Source organism: Barbatula barbatula (genome assembly GCF_947034865.1).
Source record: "Barbatula barbatula genome assembly, chromosome: 15".
In the NCBI taxonomy this organism is placed as follows: domain Eukaryota; kingdom Metazoa; phylum Chordata; class Actinopteri; order Cypriniformes; family Nemacheilidae; genus Barbatula; species Barbatula barbatula.
This window is the reverse complement of record NC_136778.1, coordinates 6,229,617-6,250,378: the sequence shown is the minus strand read 5'-3', so window position 1 is coordinate 6,250,378 and position 20,762 is coordinate 6,229,617. Positions and strand designations below refer to the sequence as shown.

General features: G+C 41.7%; 1 protein-coding gene across 3 annotated transcripts; it reads right to left on the bottom strand.

The window, feature by feature from the left end:
- Positions 1-1,367: 1,367 nt before the first annotated feature.
- On the bottom strand, positions 1,368-14,375 carry stmn4 (stathmin-like 4). 3 transcript variants are annotated; one of them, XM_079474509.1, is made up of 6 exons: positions 14,261-14,365; positions 13,047-13,071; positions 3,302-3,397; positions 2,924-3,129; positions 2,654-2,845; positions 1,368-2,396 (listed from the first exon to the last, which is right to left on the bottom strand). In XM_079474509.1, exons 2-6 carry the CDS (start codon positions 13,057-13,059, stop codon positions 2,337-2,339), a joined length of 567 nt encoding a protein of 188 aa, XP_079330635.1. In that variant the 5' UTR covers positions 13,060-13,071; positions 14,261-14,365; the 3' UTR covers positions 1,368-2,336. The 3 variants fall into 3 exon arrangements, with proteins under 3 accessions (XP_079330635.1, XP_079330634.1, XP_079330636.1); XM_079474508.1 differs by lacking the exon at positions 13,047-13,071 and adding an exon at positions 3,486-3,620 and having other exon boundaries at positions 14,283-14,363; XM_079474510.1 differs by lacking the exon at positions 13,047-13,071 and having other exon boundaries at positions 14,283-14,375.
- Positions 14,376-20,762: the final 6,387 nt, after the last annotated feature.

Sequence of the window (20,762 nt, the reverse complement as noted above, 5' to 3'; positions counted from 1 at the left end):
AGAGACCAGGACATTGACATTGTCATTCTGAAGATGCAGCTTCCACTGGTATGTCACTAAGTCATATAATTTGTTGATCAAACAGTTGATTGTATTTTCCATAAGTAGACGAGTTTGAATAAGAAAAAAAGGTAATTTGTATATGTTTATGTAGCGATTTATTTAAATTTGAATGTGTAGTGTGTTTCAAGATATGCGATGTTGGATTGTGATGTTTAATTCGTCAGGCTGCAGTAATCTACTCTGTCTACATCTACTCAGGCTTTCAGAACGATACTGCTGCTGTACCTGTTTGCCCTTTTACTGGGAGTGGATGGTTCTTCTGAGAAAAGATGTAAAAAACACAGAAGATGCAAAGGTTCAGACACTGGATTTAAACCCAGAGGCTCAAAGAAAGGACTGTGGGTTTCTCTGGATTCAACTCTGAACATCTCCACTCTTGTCCCTCCATCTCCAAGCAGGTCTTTGTCTCCATGGACATATGTGTGAGTGTTTGTTTTGATTAACCTATGAACACATTTGTTCTTACATTTTATGTGGTATTACCGTACATGCTGGTGTGTCTGGTTTGTGCACATCAAGTATGTAAAGCTGAACAATGCATGGAAATGTCCTAATGAAAATGTAATCCAAAAGGTCCCTCATGTTAAAATTGATCATTTAATGGTAGATTTTCGAACTATAGAAAAAGAAATACACAAATTAGATTTCTTGTTATTTGTGATTTGTTTTAGGCAAGTGTTTGAAACATAAGCTATCATAGTTTAGATGCTACCAGAAGTAGTCGTATCAATATTTGTATCTATTTCTTCTAAGCAATTATAGAAAAAACATGTAAGGCAACTGTAAAAAAAAGGAAGGAAGGAGTCGGGAACCGGCGTGAGCACAAAATAGCTGTTCTGTCAACTTTTCTACATCTCTCTTTTTTATTCAGGACTTCCTATGATGTTTCACGAATCCCTATGCAAATATCTGAAGCGAAATGTGAAAAAAGAGGTTGTTTAATGAAAAATGGCGAGGAAGATATAGGACTGGATTCTCAACCCGTCCAGTATCAGATCCATATGCTGAGAAAAGTGAAGGACAAAAACAAGCGCTACGCCCTTAGACTAGAAAGTAAAGTTATTACTGTGGGCTGTACGTGTGTTTTACCTGTTGTTATTCCACAGAAATAGTTTCGTGCTGTACTTTTGATCACATACTTTTACATTATTTTATTAATCTGCATAGATACAGCAGTCTTCCATTGCATTCTCTTCCTCAGCTTTGTATTTATTATGACAATTACTCGATTCCATATTTCCTCTGTTAGTTCGTTATTATTTTTTACTTAAGCACACAGACACAACACAAATCAAATATTATTTAGTCAAGAGAAGCATTTATTTTACTCTGTTAAACCAGACACTTTAGTCATGTGGGCATTATAAACACAGAGAGAAAGTAGGTTTGAATTTCTCACATGATCTGGTCAATTGAAGTCAATGCTTATCTTGCACATACAATGGCACGTGTTGCCAACATCACCAAGACAAACCTCTTCACTTTTGTTAAAAAGTAATATAAATGAAGACAATCAAGAAAATGTGGTGACATGCAAAGTGCACCATTCATCTAAAGCCGAGGAACGTTCAAAGTACTAAATCCCTTTGAGTCAAATTCATTCTTAATTTCTAAGATTGCAAAAACAAACATAACACATGAAAAATCTTAATGTGCTTTTGAGTTGTGCTTAAAGTGTCACTGTGCTCCAGCTTCCGGTTTTATATGCATCTAGAATGTGTATTTATATTACAGCTGTATATGTAATATTGTGATTGCAAAATATAGATCCATTGCTTGATATATATTGTATAGTCATGCCTGTATGTTTTATTGAGCTATGAAATCCTGTTGATTATTAAATAATATCAGTAAATATGTACAATCAAACCATCGGTACATGGAATATGTTTTATAGGTTCATAAAAATGCATCTTGTTTTGTCATATTCTCCTCTCTGTGTCATTTCAAAAGATCTGTTTGGTAGACACTAGTCATTCATCTGCTATAAATCTTTGTCCTCCATCAAGCGAAACACGCCCTTAGTGCACCTTGCATTGTCAACCAGATGATGTTTTTACATTTTTTATTTTTTTTCAATCTTTTAATAGTTTGTAATAACATTAAATAGTTTTGGAACCCACAAAAGTTTAGTGTTGCATCTTGTCATTATTAATGTCCACTACATTCCCTTTATTGAGTATTGGTTACCATTTGCTTTGTTCTCAATGGTTTTGCCCCCGTATCTCTCTTTCCTTGACTAGCCAAAGCAGTCTTGTTTAGAGGGTGCCTCTTTACCGCCAGGCCTCTTCTTTTAGTTCTTTGTTCTTCCTCACCTCCTCTGCGTGTTTGTCCTAAAGAGACACAGAAGAAAGCTTACAACGGGTGTTCGTGCATGTAGTGTTGTGCCTGAATGAAGCTTATAATAAAGCAACATAAAGTAAGTGGTGAAACCCAACCTACGTATATGCAATATTCATACTGATTCTAAAGTTACAATGAGAAGGAAGCTCTGGTGTACGCAAAAGCCAAAATATTTGTGGAAATGTAAACCAGTTTCTATACATTTATACAACTATATACTAAATACACTAGTGTTCATGGCTGGTACCTTTTCCTGTAGTCTCTCCAGCATGGCTGCAAGCAGAGCCTCACGGTTCTCTTTGTTGGCCTCCATCTTCTGCTCCAGCTTCTCTTTAGCGTTCTTGATGAAGTTGTTGTTCTCCTCGAAGGCCTTCTGGATGACCACTCTCTCGTGCTCCCTCTTCTCAGCAAGGTGCTTTAGCATCTCTGCTTCCTGACACTGTAGAGAGAAATACAATTGTGCATCAGTCTTGTAAGTCAGATTAAAGCCAGTGTGCGTGTATGTGTGAATTCGAACCTTCCGCCTCTCCTCGGCTGCTTCCAGCTTCTTTTGGATTTCTTCCAAGGAGGGGTCCTTACGCTGAGGCATAGATGTGTTGAGGTCTGGTCCACCGTCAAAGGAGGGAGGTTTCAGGATCACCTCGAATGCTTGGCCAGAGGTCCGCTTGTTCAGCTCGATGACCTCCATATCTTTAATCACGCACCAGTTGAGATCCACTGCATCTTTAAAAACCCATATTGGTTTTATATGCACCCATAGGCTATTGGATTATTATCCTCAGACGTTTCTTTTATTTATGCATTGGACTAAATATAAGAAAATACTGTCGTTACACAGTATTGGTAAATAAATGGAGATTTGAGACAGGGTGCATATGTCTATAAAGTTATTTACCTTCAGCCTTGTATGTGGGATTTTCGGCACGGTTTGAGTTGAAGCAGGAGCACAAAAGTGACACTAGAGGGAGCTCCTTCATCTTCTCTCGATATGCTGCATGGAGAGACGAGACGAGATGACGTTTCACACAAATAAAACAGTTTTTGTGTTTGTAGTGTGGTGATGCGATTGCCTGACCCACCTATGTTTGAGGAAATGGTACGGTCCGGGGGTATAAAGGTAGATAGGACTGGCATGTCACACAGGTGTGTCCTATAGGGCTTCCGGGAGTACCTTTATTTCCGGTGGGTTGGGCTACACGTCCAAGAGGTAAGAGCTACCAGTGGCAGTTAAAGTGTTGATATTTAATGTCAAACAGGGTAAATGGAGATGCATTTAAATTACAGTGTGGTTGAGGAGTACTGCGGGCATTTGTGAATGGCCATGTATTTTCGAGAGCCATTAGTGAAGTCCGCGTCAAGTGCGTGGTGCATTACGGGTCATTAGCTGCAGGTGTGTTACTCATTTTCACGTATAGGGTTGTGGGAATGTATTTTCCCTCTAAATTCATTTGCTTGTTATATTTTTGCAGTGACTTTGGGTGTTGGAGGTGTTGCAGCAGGCTGAACCGACGCCAGTTCGCAGGCTGATACCGGCGCTATTTGGGGCTGTGATTCTCCCTTATGGACTAGCGCTATCGTACCTGCATGTATAACGACTGCTTGAACTGGAGTGTTTTCCGAGATAGACAGTGCCACTATTGTTCGCACTGATTCGTCCAACTTACCATTTCTCCTACCTGACTGCCTAGTGGATTCCTGAACCGGGTTGTTTCCAGACCCGTTACTTTTAGTGCGACGCTTAATTTACCTTCCACTTTCATTTCACTGCGTAGCGGATGTATGAAGCTGACTGTTCCGGACCGAAGTGGACAGTCCGTAGAGTCGTGTTTATTTCCGTTTTTGCTCTTTCACTCGTTGCCGTGCCTGGGACAGCGTCTTTGTCCCGGTTGGTGTGGAGGATCTATTCCCATTTAGCTGGCAGTTATTTCCAGTGTATAATAACCATTCAGTGTCTGTTGACGTGCTTCGATATCGCGTTCTGCGTGTCTATAGGCACGACATTTGGCTCTCTTTCTCGGAGGACTGGTGATTACCGGACTAGCTATTATTATCGATGTCATTTTGGGCGTAACTTGTTTTGTTTAAATTGATTTTGTTTAATTCGTTTTGTTTAAAATTTATTTTGTTTAATTCGTTTTGTTTAAGTGATTTTGTTTACTTCGTTTTGCCTAAGTGATTTGGTTTTGTTTAAGTGATTTTGTTTACTTCGTTTTGCTTAAGTGATTTGGTTTAATTTGTTTTGCTTAAGTGATTTGGTTTAATTTGTTTTGTGTAAGTGATTTGGTTTACTTCGTTTTGCTTAAGTGATTTTGTTTACTTCGTTTTGCTTAAGTGATTTTGTTTACTTCGTTTGTTTTGTTTAAGTGATTTGGTTTAATTTGTTTTGTTTAAGTGATTTGGTTTAATTTGTTTTGTGTAAGTGATTTTGGGATTGAGTTTATTAATTTTCTTTTCGTTCCAGAATTAGGGGGAATTAGTCGCGGTCGAGATCCTCTGTATGTGGTGCTGTGGTTGACTTGTTTGTAGTGTCCACAATATCGAAACATTTGGCGTGTGGTGACGTGAGTGAGCACAACGGTTGTCGGATCAATCAGACGACTTTCCCCAATTCTGGGTTGGACGTTTTAAGTGTGTGTATGCTTTGTACGAAGATGATGGCCTGTTTCTTTTAATGACTTTAATTAAATGTGATTTTGTATTTTAGATGGTGTGTGTGAAATAAATTGTTTACCAGCTTCCCTTTTGTCTGCTACCTGTCTCAGCCAATAACGAACCTGTGAGCTTTTGGTGATTTACTTAATTTTGGGTCCCTGGCCCTATCCGGGGTGGCGTAGTCGGCTCATGCTTTGATTAATCTCCTTTCACCGTATGCCATCGCCACATTTGGCGTAGTCGGCAGGGTCTTGGCTGTTGTACGGGTACAGACGTAGGGATTTGTATTTTTTTTTCACACATATATATATTTTCTTTCTTCTACTTGACCATATGGTGGAGACGCGTCTGGTGATTACCCCTTATATTGTGTAGAGATGGAGGCTGAATTACAGGAAATGAGAGACCTTGTGGCTCAGTTGAAGGCCGATAACGATCGACTGCGACAGGAGCAGACACCGGTTGAGTTGCTTGATCCTGGCGCAGGCTCTAGTAGTGCGTCACGGCCATTAACGCCTATATCTGTAGGATCCAATGTTAACACCGTTGAGCGCTTTGTTTTTGTTCCTCGTGAACGGCGCTGTCCCAAATTTAATGGTAGGTCTGGTGTAGGCATTGACGAGTGGGTCGAAGAAGCTCAGGCGTGCATGCGCATGCGGACGATGACGGCTGTCGAGCAGGCTTTCTTTTTGTTTGATCATCTTGAGGGAGAGGCTCGGGATGAGATTAAATATCGGCCGAGCCCTGATAAAGATAATCCTGAGAAGATTATTTCTGCGTTGCGTGAAGTGTATGGCTGTCTCGAGTCCTATATTACGCTTCAAGAAGCCTTTTACTCACGGCGACAGTTGGAGGGAGAAACGTTACAAGAGTTCTCCCTGGCGCTCTTGAGTTTATTTGACAAGCTTAAACAACAGTCTCCGCATGCCATTTTAGATGCGCAGGTGGTAGTTAGGGATCAGTTTATTGAATGTGTGTTGGATAATGCCTTGCGCAGAGAATTGAAACAATTGGTAAGGCGTCAGCCTGCTGCAACACTGTTAGATGTCCGAGGGGAAGCAATTCGCTGGGAGAGAGAGGGAGTGCCAGGCGGTGTACGGGGGCGCAGTCAGTCTGTTCCTTTGGTGCAGGGACATCAATGTGGCGTTAAAGATGATTCTGGGGTAAATCCTGAGCAGGGACATCATTCACAGGAATTTAGGGAGTTGAAGGACATGCTGATTCGACAGCAACAGCAAATTGATCAGCTTTCTCAGACTTTAGCCCGTAACCATAGTCCCCAGTCTCGTGGTCAGCCACTGCGTTCTAGTTACGTGATTTGCAGACGGTGTCAACAGCCTGGCCATTTTGCTCGAGACTGTCAGTGGCAGCCCCATTCGTCTGGCCCTCAAAACCATTCCCGGAGTAACCTGATATCTCGTGATGCTAGGTCAAGTGTCCCTAACCAGCCGGAAAACTAGTACCCACCGGACTGCAGAGTCTCAGTTCGGTTGGAGGTAAGAATGGCTCTTGTGATTTTCGTGCCAGCGGTTCTGTGCCTCGTTTAGTCTCCTCATGCCCACATTTAGTTGCAAATATTGGCGGTGTGCCCATACCCTGTTTGATAGACACTGGTTCCATGGTATCGACCATTACAGAGAGTTGTTTTCGGTCTGGATTCGAACCATGGGGCCAGCGTCGATTACAAAACTGTCATTGGTTACAGCTTAGAGCAGCCAATGGACTGGAAATCCCTTATATAGGGTATATGGAATTGGACGTTGAACTGTGTGATCGTGTGGTATCAGGGTGTGGCATATTGGTTGTGCGTGATCCACCTGGGGGTAATTCTAGTGTTCCTGGGATTTTGGGAATGAATGTTCTTGGTCGCTGTTATCGTGAGCTTTTCGGGCAGTACGGACCGACCCTATTTGAGCTACCATTAGTGACCCAAGACGTGGGAATATCTCGGGCCTTCCAAGCCTGTCAGAAAGTAGATGGCGTTCTGGCATACGGGGGCAATGTAAGAGTCCGTGGGCATCGGGTTTGTCGCGTTCCAGGGGGCACTATGAAGTTTGTAACAGCAACATGTTCGTCCATGTTTAGAGATAAGATCGTGTTATTCGAGCCCCTTGACACTGGTCTGCCTGCTGGCTTATTGGCCTCTCCGTCGTTAGTGTATGTCGACGGTGGTTTGGTTTGGGTGCCTGTTGTCAATGTGGGTGTTCTCGACGCTGTTTTATACCCGAAAACCATCCTCGGGAAGTTGCGGGAAGTGTATCTGGTGGATTCACCTGCCGGACTGACTGAGGTATCTGCGGTTCCTGCTATCACAGTGACTTGTGATATGATGGCAGCCCCTGAGGCAGCACAGGTCGAGAACATAGAACTGTCAGGGCTGTCGGATGAGGAACAGGGCAAGGTTAGGGCTCTCCTTCAGGAATTCCAGGCGGTGTTCTCTGCTGGGGAGGGAGACTTGGGTTGTACCGACCTCCTGTCCCATGAAATTCCTTTAATCGACGAGACGCCTGTTCGACAACGCTATAGACGGATTCCTCCATCTGAATATGAGTTAGTTAAGACTCATATTGGCCAGCTTTTAGACACCCAAGTGATCCGGGAAAGTTGTAGCCCGTACGCCTCCCCATTAGTATTGGTTAAGAAGAAGGACGGTGGCCTACGCATGTGCGTAGACTACCGCCAACTCAATGCTAAAACTCGGAAAGATTCGTTTCCACTGCCTCGAGTCGATGAGACATTGGATTCATTGACAGGGGCTCGCTGGTTCACTACGCTAGATCTGGCCAGCGGATATAATCAAGTCCCGGTTGCAGAGGCTGATCGCTACAAAACAGCTTTTTGTACACCTTTTGGTTTATATGAATGGAACCGTATGCCTTTTGGTTTGTGTAACGCACCAGGCACCTTCCAGCGGTTGATGCAACGGCTGTTTGGCGACCAGCAACATCAGTCTCTCCTGCTGTATCTAGACGATATTATTGTCTATTCCTCCTCTGTGCAACATCATTTACAGAGGTTGAGGATGGTGCTGGAACGGTTGCGGGCTGCTGATCTTAAGGTAAACTTGGCCAAGTGTGCATTTTTTAGAGAAAAGGTGCAGTACTTAGGACACGTAATATCCCCCCAAGGAGTGGCCACAGACCCGGCAAAGGTTGAGGTTGTGGCGCAGTGGCCACGCCCCAAGACTGTGTCAGAGCTACGTACCTTTCTGGGATTTGGTAGTTACTATCGGCGATTTGTGGAAGGGTTTGCTCAGATAGCAGCACCGTTGCATCGGCTGGTAGGGGAGGTAGGACAAGGGAAGGGGAGAACTAAGATACAGGAGTTGGATGCGTTATGGTCCGAACAGTGTGAACAAGCATTCCGGACCCTGAAAGCTAAGCTTGCCACCACACCAGTCCTGGCATATGCTGATTTTAAGTTACCGTTTATCTTGGAAGTCGATGCCAGCTATGTAGGGTTAGGTGCTGTACTGTCTCAAGAGATTGGGGGCAAGGTGAGACCAGTGGCCTATGCCAGCCGTAGCCTGCGTCCTGCAGAGCGTAACACTGCTACCTATAGTTCTATGCGGCTTGAGTTTTTGGCTCTAAAATGGGCCATGGCTGAAAAGTTTCGTGAGTACTTATTGGGCCATCGTTGTATCGTTCGTACAGACAATAACCCCCTTAGTCATTTGGCGACTGCTAAGTTAGGTGCCACCGAACAGCGATGGGCAGCTGAACTAGCGGCCTTTGATTTCGAAGTGCAGTACCGATCCGGGAGATCTAACCAGAATGCGGATGCGCTATCACGCATGACTCCTAAGGAACGGTACCTGGAAAGGGAAGGCTCGTTGGGAACATTAGTTCCTGAACTGCTTAGGCGTGCTGGAGTGGTGGATCGGGCAGACTCCCCCACTGTGAGGGCCATGCAGGTGATGCCAAATCGATCTAGACCAGAGTTGGCTCGATTACAGGAGGAGGATCCCATTATCAGTTCAGCTTTTAAATTTTGGCGCCAAGGGCAAGGCCCAGGGCCCCAAGAACGACGACAGTTACCCAAGCTAGTGTTGGTGTTACTCCGGCAATGGGAGCGGTTGGAGGAACTGGGGGGCCTATTATATCGACGGGTTTGCAGTCCTGATGGTGGTGCAAAGGTGTTGCAGCTGGTGCTGCCTGTTGTGTTACAGACTGAAGTGTTGACCCAACTGCATCAGTGTCATGGGCACCAAGGCACCGAGCGCACTTTGGAACTGGTGCGACAGCGGTGCTACTGGCCTGGGATGTCGGCCGATGTAGCCCGTTGGATACAGCAATGTGAGCGGTGCCAGCAAGCCAAAGAGGCTGCCCCAGTCCCCAGAAGCTACATGGCCCATCTGTTAGCTTCCCGTCCAAATGAGATAGTGGCCATTGATTTTACGGTCCTAGAACCTTCTCGTTCGGGGCATGAAAACGTGTTAATAATGACAGACATTTTTAGTAAATTCACAGTGGCAATCCCTACTCGGGACCAACAGGCGGCGACTGTGGCTCGCGTCCTGGTTGACGAATGGTTCTTTAAGTTTGGGGTCCCAGGCCGTATCCATTCGGACCAGGGACGTAACTTCGAATCGCATCTTATCCAGCAGTTGTGCACCCTTTACCAGGTGGGTAAGTCTCGTACTACCGCATACCATCCAGCTGGTAATGGCCAGTGTGAACGGTTTAACCGTACCCTGCACAATTTGTTGCGGACCTTGCCCACTGGAAGGAAGAGGGATTGGGCCTCTTGTTTGTCCCAGGTGGTATTTTGCTATAATACCACTCCCCATCAAGCCACCGGTGAGAGTCCTTATTTTTTGATGTTCGGGCAAGAGCCTAGACTGCCTGTGGATTTCTTGCTTGGTCGGGTGCAAGAACCAGTGGCTGGTGGAGTCCATCATTGGATGGAAGAGCATCAGGCTTGCCTTAAAGTGGCCTTCGAAGGTGCCCGTGAGCGGTTGCAGGCCGCAGCTCAGCATCGCAAGGCGAAGCATGATCAACGGGTAAAAGAGCAACCGCTAGAAGAGGGCCAAAGGGTCTATCTGCGAGAACGTGGGTTCTCCGGGCGCCATAAGATCCAGGATCTGTGGGGCTCGATCATCTATCAGGTAGTTCGAGTGCCACGGGATGGGGGATCGGTGTACTCTGTAGCACCAGTGCAAGATCTCACTAAAGTCCGTAACGTGCATAGAGTGTCCCTAAAACCCAGAGTTCAAAGGGATCCCATGCCGACCGAGTCCTTTAAGGATTGGCCGGAGTTGCCAGTACCTTCAGTAAGAGAGGAAGGCTTTGAGGAATTTGAGGATGGGGATTTAGCCTTGGTGGTGACCCAGGCCCCATCAGAAATTCCAGAGAGCATTGGGGTGAATAGAGCATCGCCAGAGGTAAGGGCGAGTCCTGCGGTACCTGGGGGTGCAGTTGGGGGGAGCGAGAGGAGTGTAAGTGTACCATTAGACGTAGTACCAGATTCTATCGGACCGTCTAGTATCTCCGAAAGGATCGTTAGACCTAGACGTGCTAGGGCCGGGCAGCATACGAATTTGTACCATTTACCACGGACCGTAGGGGCTGAGGCTCATCAGATTTCTGCTGGGTCTACTTCAGGGCTAAATCGTGCTATGGCTTTCAGACCTTGAGGCTACGTTGTTCATCGTCGGGACTACGATGACTTGTGGGGGGGGTAGATTGTGGTGATGCGATTGCCTGACCCACCTATGTTTGAGGAAATGGTACGGTCCGGGGGTATAAAGGTAGATAGGACTGGCATGTCACACAGGTGTGTCCTATAGGGCTTCCGGGAGTACCTTTATTTCCGGTGGGTTGGGCTACACGTCCAAGAGGTAAGAGCTACCAGTGGCAGTTAAAGTGTTGATATTTAATGTCAAACAGGGTAAATGGAGATGCATTTAAATTACAGTGTGGTTGAGGAGTACTGCGGGCATTTGTGAATGGCCATGTATTTTCGAGAGCCATTAGTGAAGTCCGCGTCAAGTGCGTGGTGCATTACGGGTCATTAGCTGCAGGTGTGTTACTCATTTTCACGTATAGGGTTGTGGGAATGTATTTTCCCTCTAAATTCATTTGCTTGTTATATTTTTGCAGTGACTTTGGGTGTTGGAGGTGTTGCAGCAGGCTGAACCGACGCCAGTTCGCAGGCTGATACCGGCGCTATTTGGGGCTGTGATTCTCCCTTATGGACTAGCGCTATCGTACCTGCATGTATAACGACTGCTTGAACTGGAGTGTTTTCCGAGATAGACAGTGCCACTATTGTTCGCACTGATTCGTCCAACTTACCATTTCTCCTACCTGACTGCCTAGTGGATTCCTGAACCGGGTTGTTTCCAGACCCGTTACTTTTAGTGCGACGCTTAATTTACCTTCCACTTTCATTTCACTGCGTAGCGGATGTATGAAGCTGACTGTTCCGGACCGAAGTGGACAGTCCGTAGAGTCGTGTTTATTTCCGTTTTTGCTCTTTCACTCGTTGCCGTGCCTGGGACAGCGTCTTTGTCCCGGTTGGTGTGGAGGATCTATTCCCATTTAGCTGGCAGTTATTTCCAGTGTATAATAACCATTCAGTGTCTGTTGACGTGCTTCGATATCGCGTTCTGCGTGTCTATAGGCACGACATTTGGCTCTCTTTCTCGGAGGACTGGTGATTACCGGACTAGCTATTATTATCGATGTCATTTTGGGCGTAACTTGTTTTGTTTAAATTGATTTTGTTTAATTCGTTTTGTTTAAAATTTATTTTGTTTAATTCGTTTTGTTTAAGTGATTTTGTTTACTTCGTTTTGCCTAAGTGATTTGGTTTTGTTTAAGTGATTTTGTTTACTTCGTTTTGCTTAAGTGATTTGGTTTAATTTGTTTTGCTTAAGTGATTTGGTTTAATTTGTTTTGTGTAAGTGATTTGGTTTACTTCGTTTTGCTTAAGTGATTTTGTTTACTTCGTTTTGCTTAAGTGATTTTGTTTACTTCGTTTGTTTTGTGTAAGTGATTTGGTTTACTTCGTTTTGCTTAAGTGATTTTGTTTACTTCGTTTTGCTTAAGTGATTTTGTTTACTTCGTTTGTTTTGTTTAAGTGATTTGGTTTAATTTGTTTTGTTTAAGTGATTTGGTTTAATTTGTTTTGTGTAAGTGATTTTGGGATTGAGTTTATTAATTTTCTTTTCGTTCCAGAATTAGGGGGAATTAGTCGCGGTCGAGATCCTCTGTATGTGGTGCTGTGGTTGACTTGTTTGTAGTGTCCACAATATCGAAACATTTGGCGTGTGGTGACGTGAGTGAGCACAACGGTTGTCGGATCAATCAGACGACTTTCCCCAATTCTGGGTTGGACGTTTTAAGTGTGTGTATGCTTTGTACGAAGATGATGGCCTGTTTCTTTTAATGACTTTAATTAAATGTGATTTTGTATTTTAGATGGTGTGTGTGAAATAAATTGTTTACCAGCTTCCCTTTTGTCTGCTACCTGTCTCAGCCAATAACGAACCTGTGAGCTTTTGGTGATTTACTTAATTTTGGGTCCCTGGCCCTATCCGGGGTGGCGTAGTCGGCTCATGCTTTGATTAATCTCCTTTCACCGTATGCCATCGCCACAGTAGGAACCATAGTTTAACCATGGCATTTGTAGTAAAAATATAGTACAAATTATAGTCCAAGAAAAAACATGGTTACTTTGGTATAACATTAGTTATAGATTTTTTAAAGTAATTTTTAAAGCAAATTAGTCAATAAATTTAATTGTTGAGAATGTTGAGAAATTACATCCCTTCCTCTGTAACAGCAAATCAAATCTGGCCCTAAAGGGTTAGCCAATCAGCCAAAACATGTTTGCTACTTTCTGCCCAAATCAACCAGTGATGTGATTTTGGGGCGGGGCTAGCTGTTTCTTTGACAGAACAGGAAACCTGCTTGTAAACAATCATCGTTTAACGATTGTTTACAAGAGTGTTGAAAGGACATATCTGTATATTTGCGGCTTACCTGCCAAGGTCATGTTTATATTTTGCTGAAAGTGTGGAAAAATGTAAGTAAAAACTAAATATTTAAATCAAATAATATTAGTAAATAGTGTCCAATTAAAACAAATACATCAATGTGACTGTAATTATGTGAATACACATTCAAATGAGACGTGTCTGAGAGGCACCGGTTATATTATGCTTCGGGACACTGGTGAGAAAGCAGCATGAATTCAGATGAGGGCAGCAGGAGTGTCACACACAATATCTGTATTGTTTGCACCTCCATCAGAGTGTTTGAAAGTTGCCACTCACCACCATTCAACAAAACAATACAGACAAGAGACACAAGCTCACAGTCTTCCAAACATCATTTCTCAAAGTGAAGGAGACTCGACATGATGTTTAATAGCCTCCCTGAAATCTACTAAAATATAAGAGCCTATAAAAATGCTTGGGCGGTCACCTGGTACTTGCCCTTCTCACCAAATAATCATGAGTAACGCATTAGAGACCACATGGGAGAAAGTCCTTGCCCTGCTCTGTTCACACATAAACACATGCGCACACACTATACTGTACATACGTGCCCAAACGTTTGGATCAATAACCACATTCTCCATGCACAGTTGTTTATTTACAGAATGACAGATGAAGATACATGGAGGTTAACTGTGTCAAAGCAACCTCACTGATCATATTTTAGTCTATCAATAATCGATTGTCAATATACAACAATGGCTCTTGTCACTATATTCACACATTACAGCTATAAAAAATGATATTGATCTGACCTTATTACATAACGCTAAACTGTTGCCCCTAATGGCACACATACATCACGGAAGGCCTCAAATGACTGAAGAATTACAAAATATAATACCAATGAGCAAAAACAACCTTACTTGAATCCTTAAGTACTGCAGTCAGTGCGTAATTGTGTGTTAGCGCCTATTTACTAACGATTGCTTTGAAATGATGGAAAGAAATAACCTTACTCATGCACTCCTGAAATATGTCATCTAATAACACAATGGCACATACCGTAACTTTACAAACACACATACAGATACCTTGCCAATACATTGACATTATCATGCATACAAAAGTTGCACGGCATATTATTGATGGCAGACACAGCGTGATATAAGAACACTGAGTTCCCGTTAGATTTACTCATTTAATATGAACCAAACTTAATCTTTTTCTTTACAGTTATCAATAATAACAGAGCACAGCCAGTGTTCTCCACACTTACCTGCTCTTCTCGATGAGATGTCGGTGTTCTCCCCCTCTCTCTCTTTTTGTATTGCTCTCTTTTGCAGTCCTGTCTTCTGCTCCTCGGATACAAGAGCTCAGCAGCATCAGCAGCACTGCCCTCCTACCGCATGACATCATCTTCTAGGTCTGCCATTGGATGAGGTGAGTGGCAGAGCATGGTGGACCAGCACTTCTCCATCAGAGAGAACGATAGGGTGTTAACTCTTTGTGCTTTAATGCAGGTGTCACTTCCAAGAATGAAAAGAGGTTTTCCAGCACGTAGAGGATGAAAATAGTCACTTCACAAAATAGTTTGTTTGGGCAGCTTGATGAGATTTCTATTTTGTTGGACTGTGATATTGATATGAACAGCACACGAATAATTAATACAATAATAAGATAAGTTAATATATTTATATTAATAATTCAATAAATCAATTTCCACAATCATGTTCCTAAAAACATCCAAAATGACAATATCATAAACAATAGCATTTAATGTGTTCTTGATTATGACATAATTATAATGCTTTGATCATTTATATTTAAGAATGCCCCTGGTAGACAACTCCATGTAAATCCCCTCAATGATGTATTTCACATGTATGCAGGGGCAGCATTACAAACGGACAAGTGACAGAAAATAATGGGGTTCAGGAAGCCAGAAGATCACGTTTGTTAATGAACAATGTATTAATGTAATGGGCGTGTCTTCATACTGGAATGCAATGCAATTCGAACAGAATTATTCTGATGACAGGAAGACAGTTAGCAACTGTGTATCCTGTAATGACCAAGACACTGACTGGAAACAGAGATGCATCATCACAAAAAATGAGATGATGTGATTTAGACTTCAAAGCCAGTAACTGGCATCACAGTTTGTACTGGATGTAGCATGCCTTATTTATTCGCTGCATATAGTGTAGTGGTGCTCAAAGTTTGAGACCACATTGAAGAACTTTATTTTCTAACAGAAAAAAACTAAAATGTTTTAACATAAAAATCAGTGTTTAGGTTTAGTCAGAATCAGAGAGATGGCACAAAACAGTGTATTGCAGACTAGAAATTACCAGCGAGAGAAAAGAGAGATAGAACCAGATAAAACGACAGATGGGGGTCTTGGTGAATACTAAATGTGTCTTTCCTTTTGATCGTCACACAAAGATATCCCCCAAAATAGAGACTACGGATAGGGAAATAATTCACAAAAGATATTTTGTTCTCAATTTCTCAAATTATAGCAGATTCTGGGAATATGCAGTGCTCAACCTCCCCCACCAGCATCCCTCCTTGACGACTCTTGGACCTGTTGACATGCCAGATGCTCAGTTATCTTCGCAGGCATGTTACCATGGTCACAGTCTTTCACCATATTTAACTGTCTGGACATTATTGACAGTTTTGGATTATTGGGGGCTTTTCTACAAAGTTTTCAACGTTAAATGAAACAAACCAGACACTACGTTTAAACGGTCTACAAGAACAGCAGCCAATTTGTGTTTTTGTGGTAGATGAAATGTTACAATGAAATAAAATTCTGGGGTCAGCATTAAATGTGTATATAAAAGATTAAATTACATATAATATTTTACAAATGCTCACTTTATGGGTTAAGCTCATGTGAAATTATTTGCTTTTCTATGACACCTCTTCCTGTGGATGTAAATTTGTTTTAAGTGTTGTTACAAGGTAAAATCACCATTTCAATGTATTCCTTCAGTTCAATAGACCATGAACCCAACATGTCAATGCCATATGTAATATCTGCTGTTCTTACAACACTTTCCCCAGATGTTCAGAATCACTTCCTCCCGTCACAGACCTTAGCAGATAGAAAACACCAGACGGTGGTCAGGAAAAGCTGTCACTCATATGAAATGTTAAACAGGGGAATTATAGGTCACATCTGTTAGGTCAAAGTTTATGGGTGAATTGAATTGCATTCAAGAATTAAGTGTTTATGGTCAGGACCTCATCAGATCCCTTACAATCTTTCTTATCTCACAAGCAATGAATAAACTCTCAATTACTTAATTGACTACACAATATACAGTGTTATAAATAAATGTAAGTAAAACCTACAAGCTCTAAAACAAGTATTTCCTGATTCACAAAAAAGAATGCTCTAAGTTCTAAGATGAAAAAGAAATGTAAAATAAAGACATTTAAGGTTCCTCTCTCTGTCTTTATCACCTTGAGGTGTAAGATTATTGACTTTTCCGCATGATGTGATAACCAATCTGGCTGCAGAAAATGTGCCTCTGAAAATCCGACTCCCCCTTGTGGAGAAAATGTATGTGTAACAACTTTGCAACTAGTTGAATAGGGAGAGCAAATCATTAATACATACCCATTCCAAATCATTGGCTGTTTTCTTTTGAAAACGCACATTTTCCTCTCTATTTTGGCCTTCTATCCAACAAAAACGGCTCTTTGAAAATGCTGTTTTAGGATTGTAGCGTGGACTATAAAAACATAGGCGATTGGAAATGCTGACGTTTCTTTCGTTCTGTGACACAGTTGTTTTGGCTGATCTCCAGTTTGATAGCTTTATGTCAGTTCGTACATAAATCAGATGGCATTTCTGCAAAGAGCCCGACATTTTAACTCGCTTTTGCAACTTGACAGTATTGTGTTACCTGGGACAGCAGGGCCCCCACGTTGTCCGTGCATTTCCTCTTGCCACAAGAGGACAACGTTTCAGTTCAAGTGTTTACATCAGTGTTTTTCAACGATTGTGGATGAACGCGGATCGAGGATGAGCGTTTTTGTACGAAAACTTAATTTGTATCTGGATTTTCCTCTCTTACTTGATTTGCTTTAGCTTTTCAACAGCAGAACAACGGAGAACCACTGACAGGGGGCAGGTAAGTTACACAGCCCAATTGACCTCGCAAGAAAAAGATTAAGCTTATGGTGTTTGAGCTTCAAAAGTTAAAAGGGTTACCCCAGTGGGTGACTGTGCCACCCTGTGACATACTCAGATTTAAAAGAAACTCTGATCAGTAGGGTATGGTACCTCTCAAAATAGCTCAATTTAGATACACCATGATTCTGAATTTGTATTTATAGAAAACATACACTGAATTATTGACTAGCAGTATACATACACAGTACACACAACAATATAATTCATTGCAACGATTTATTAAATGAAGCACCTTTTATTTACTGTGTTAAGTTACTTGGCCTTTATTGTATGACTGAATAGCTGCATTGGCAAATCATAATGCCTTGAAATAAAATACTGTCCACTTTAGCTTCTGATGATTTCATTTAATTTAGCATCTGATATTTGGGATAATTGCTTGATTTCACAGACACTAAATCATCTCTAAATCATGAAATCCAGTTTAAGCTGGAACAGAATCAGATGAAAATGTTAGTTGACACAAGGATCTCTTATGGGGTTCAGGTAGCTCATCCACTCTCTAAACTGCGACTGGGTTTGATCAGGGTTAACAGAAATCAGGTCTTCTGCTTCATTCCCAGACTTTCATGTGGAATCCGAGCATTTCAGCCTGAGGTCGAAAGTGTGTGTGTGTTTGGTGTAACAAGACCCCATGAGCTGAATCAAATAAGACGGAACCGCCCCCTATTGTTCAGGTTCAGACCCAATGATGACAGAAAATCATAGGAAGGAAAAACCAAAGATACCAAAAGAAGATTCACTTGCAAAAACACATTAACTCTGTGTATTATTTCTGTCTAAAAGGACTTTTCTTCTACTGTTTGTCATCCCAACTTGAGAATTCGGTATAGGATGTCATGGGAAGAAATCTGTTTAAACAAAAAACATTCAGTGAAGAATATTCAATGAAATACAAATTATTTAACTGTTAACTGAAACGTTTGAGATATTTTTCATTGTTACACTGATTGAAATCAACCCAGAGGAAAGTGTTATTGCTCAAAGGTTGTGCTTTAATAGCTCATAAGAATTTTATTTCACTTTAAATGATATCAGATGCTTTTAAATTCCTTGGGAGAAATACAAACTGACACCAATTAGACTGTTGTTGACATACAGTTAAAAATATAGCGCTACAGTATATGGGACTACTATGGTGTGTCTCTGGAGACATTTCTGAGAAGCAGTGCACTTATGCTTAAGTCTCTGTTTCATTGCATGCATTCAGTTTTATTGATGTCCAGAAGGAACTACTGTAATATAAACTTGTTTATCATTTTGTCCTATAGAAAGTTACATCACTAATTGCTTTATTCATTCACCACAATTACTAACTTATCTGTGTTTGTTTCAAATGTTTAATGTTTGTACTATTACGTACACCATGAAACATCACCAAGACGCATTCTTCTTGCCGAGTTACTTTAATCGTTGAAACTGTACATGAATAATAGATTAAGTACTGTGTGGCAACTGCTGAGCTCACTGTAAACCAAGAACAGTGGCAGAAGATGATTTATCACAGAGAGTCTGGTGGTAGTTTATATATCCTGATACAATTTATTCAGAACATCTCTGTGCCTGTAGAGTTACCATACAAAGTTATTTTATTCAATCTATACCGCCCAAACATTGTTGTTTTTAGGAAAAAAAGATCAGATGTAATGGTGCTACACTGGATGGCAACAGGGAGATAAGACAGGAAATCTCTAATTGAGATGAAGTAAGTTGGTCTTGTCATTACCACATCAGCATTCGGCACAGGCTGTTGGGGAAAAACTCAATGGTTATCCAAGAATTACAGGGAGGGACAGGAAACTCACGCAACACAGGAACTATGCAGCTGGTATCGCTACTACGACCTGTCTATGATATACGCAGAAGAAGATATTTTATGAACTGTCCCTTTAAAGAGATTTGAGAACCTACAGCATAGTTCTGACTGTTTTCTTTAAATGTGTGATGCTGGGAGATAAAACAGGGTGATTTTGATTTACGGTACATGCATGACTGTGTAAAATTTACTAGGCTTGGCACAAACCTGTCTCTTCCTCCAGCTATACCATGTGGTCTTCACCTTGATCACAGGCCAACAACAATGCTCTTGGTCCCTCTTTGAGAAAATTGCCCATTTGGATTGATGGGTACTGTTTTGACCATATTTCATGCCTTTTACTGGGATCTCGTGAATGGTTAAAATATTACCTTGTGAAAGAAAACAATGGTAAGACATGTTTAACTTTGTCCTCCCTTCTCGTCCAGAGAATCCGCAGCTACTGAAAAAAGATAATAACTCATAGATAAAAACTGCATGAAGGTGCTGAAACAGACATGGAGTGCATGATTCAGGATTAAGGGGTCCTAAAAGGGATAGATAGAAGATAAGTCTATGGATCTGATGGTTGATGGGGGGAAAACACTGGTCAGAGGTCTTCAGTGTCACATAGAGAAAGTCTCTACAGGGGATTATCAAAGGGATGAACAATGACTCGACTGTTTTTCTGCCATGAGTTTTTTTCCTCTCCCACAAATTAATACAAGACCATCCTCATTATTTAGAGATTACTTGCAAACCAAACAGACCTGTTAAAATATATTATGGTTCTGGTAGCTTCTTAAACAAAACATTTTGTAATCTTTTCCTTGTTGTGTTAATGTTAAAGGGATACTTCCGCCAAGAAACAAAATTTCCCCATGTTTTAATCACCCTCAGACTTTCTTCTTGAAGAATAATGCAGTTGGAGTTATAATATTAATAATGTCTAACTTCTGTTATCCCTCGGCTGGGCTGAACCAGAGGCATTTTTCCGGCAAATGAAATATTTGTTTTGTTCTAATAGGATACAGTCTATTTTTGTTTCTTGGCTGAAGCATCCCTTTAATGTTATTGTAGAAAAGCAAACCGTTCTGGGGCACTTTCACCTACAATTGTAATGTTTCCTACTAGTCAGTTTCCTACTTGGTGGCCAAGAACTTTGGTTACAAACATTCTTCCAAATATCCTTCTCTGTGTTCATCAGACCTAAGAAATTGATACAGATTGGGAACAAATGGGAGTAAATGTTGACAGAATTATATTCTTTTGGGTGAACTGTTCCTTTAACGGGCTCTACACAAACAGTGATCCATATATTTAGATCTCAGACTTAAACTGCTTAGAAAGGCCTCTGTTTAAATGTTATATGAGCCAGTTTCAAGGAATGCTGGATTAAGCATGCGCTTTGTCAGACATAGCGAAGAGGCCACAAAGAGAGCTCTTTATATAAAATTCTCTCAGGCGTCTGATGCTCAGTCAGCTCCACCCAAGTCTTTTAGATATCTTTCCATCTATATATTCTTATGTTTAGATTTGAATTCACAGACTTGAACCACGAAAGAGTGACATGGTTCACTATTATAGCAAATGCTTGGCTTGCGTATATTAGCAACTGGCCCCCAAAGCCAAGACTAATGACGTGAGATTCGATTCCAGTGGTGCAGTTGAATGTGTTTGAGCAATTGGCACCAAATTGTGAGCACCCATTTACTGGTAACCAAAAAGAGAATGATTGTTTAAAGTTTCAT

Bases quoted from the DNA above. Each gene is read 5' to 3' on its own strand.
- stmn4 (XM_079474508.1), bottom strand. From the start codon at position 3,540: ATGCCAGTCCTATCTACCTTTATACCCCCGGACCGTACCATTTCCTCA. The intron at 3,398-3,485 runs GTGGGTCAGGCA...CTCTCCATGCAG, and splicing joins TACCATTTCCTCAAACATAG to CATATCGAGAGAAGATGAAG. The intron at 2,846-2,923 runs GTTCGAATTCAC...TTCTCTCTACAG, and splicing joins CAGCCGAGGAGAGGCGGAAG to TGTCAGGAAGCAGAGATGCT.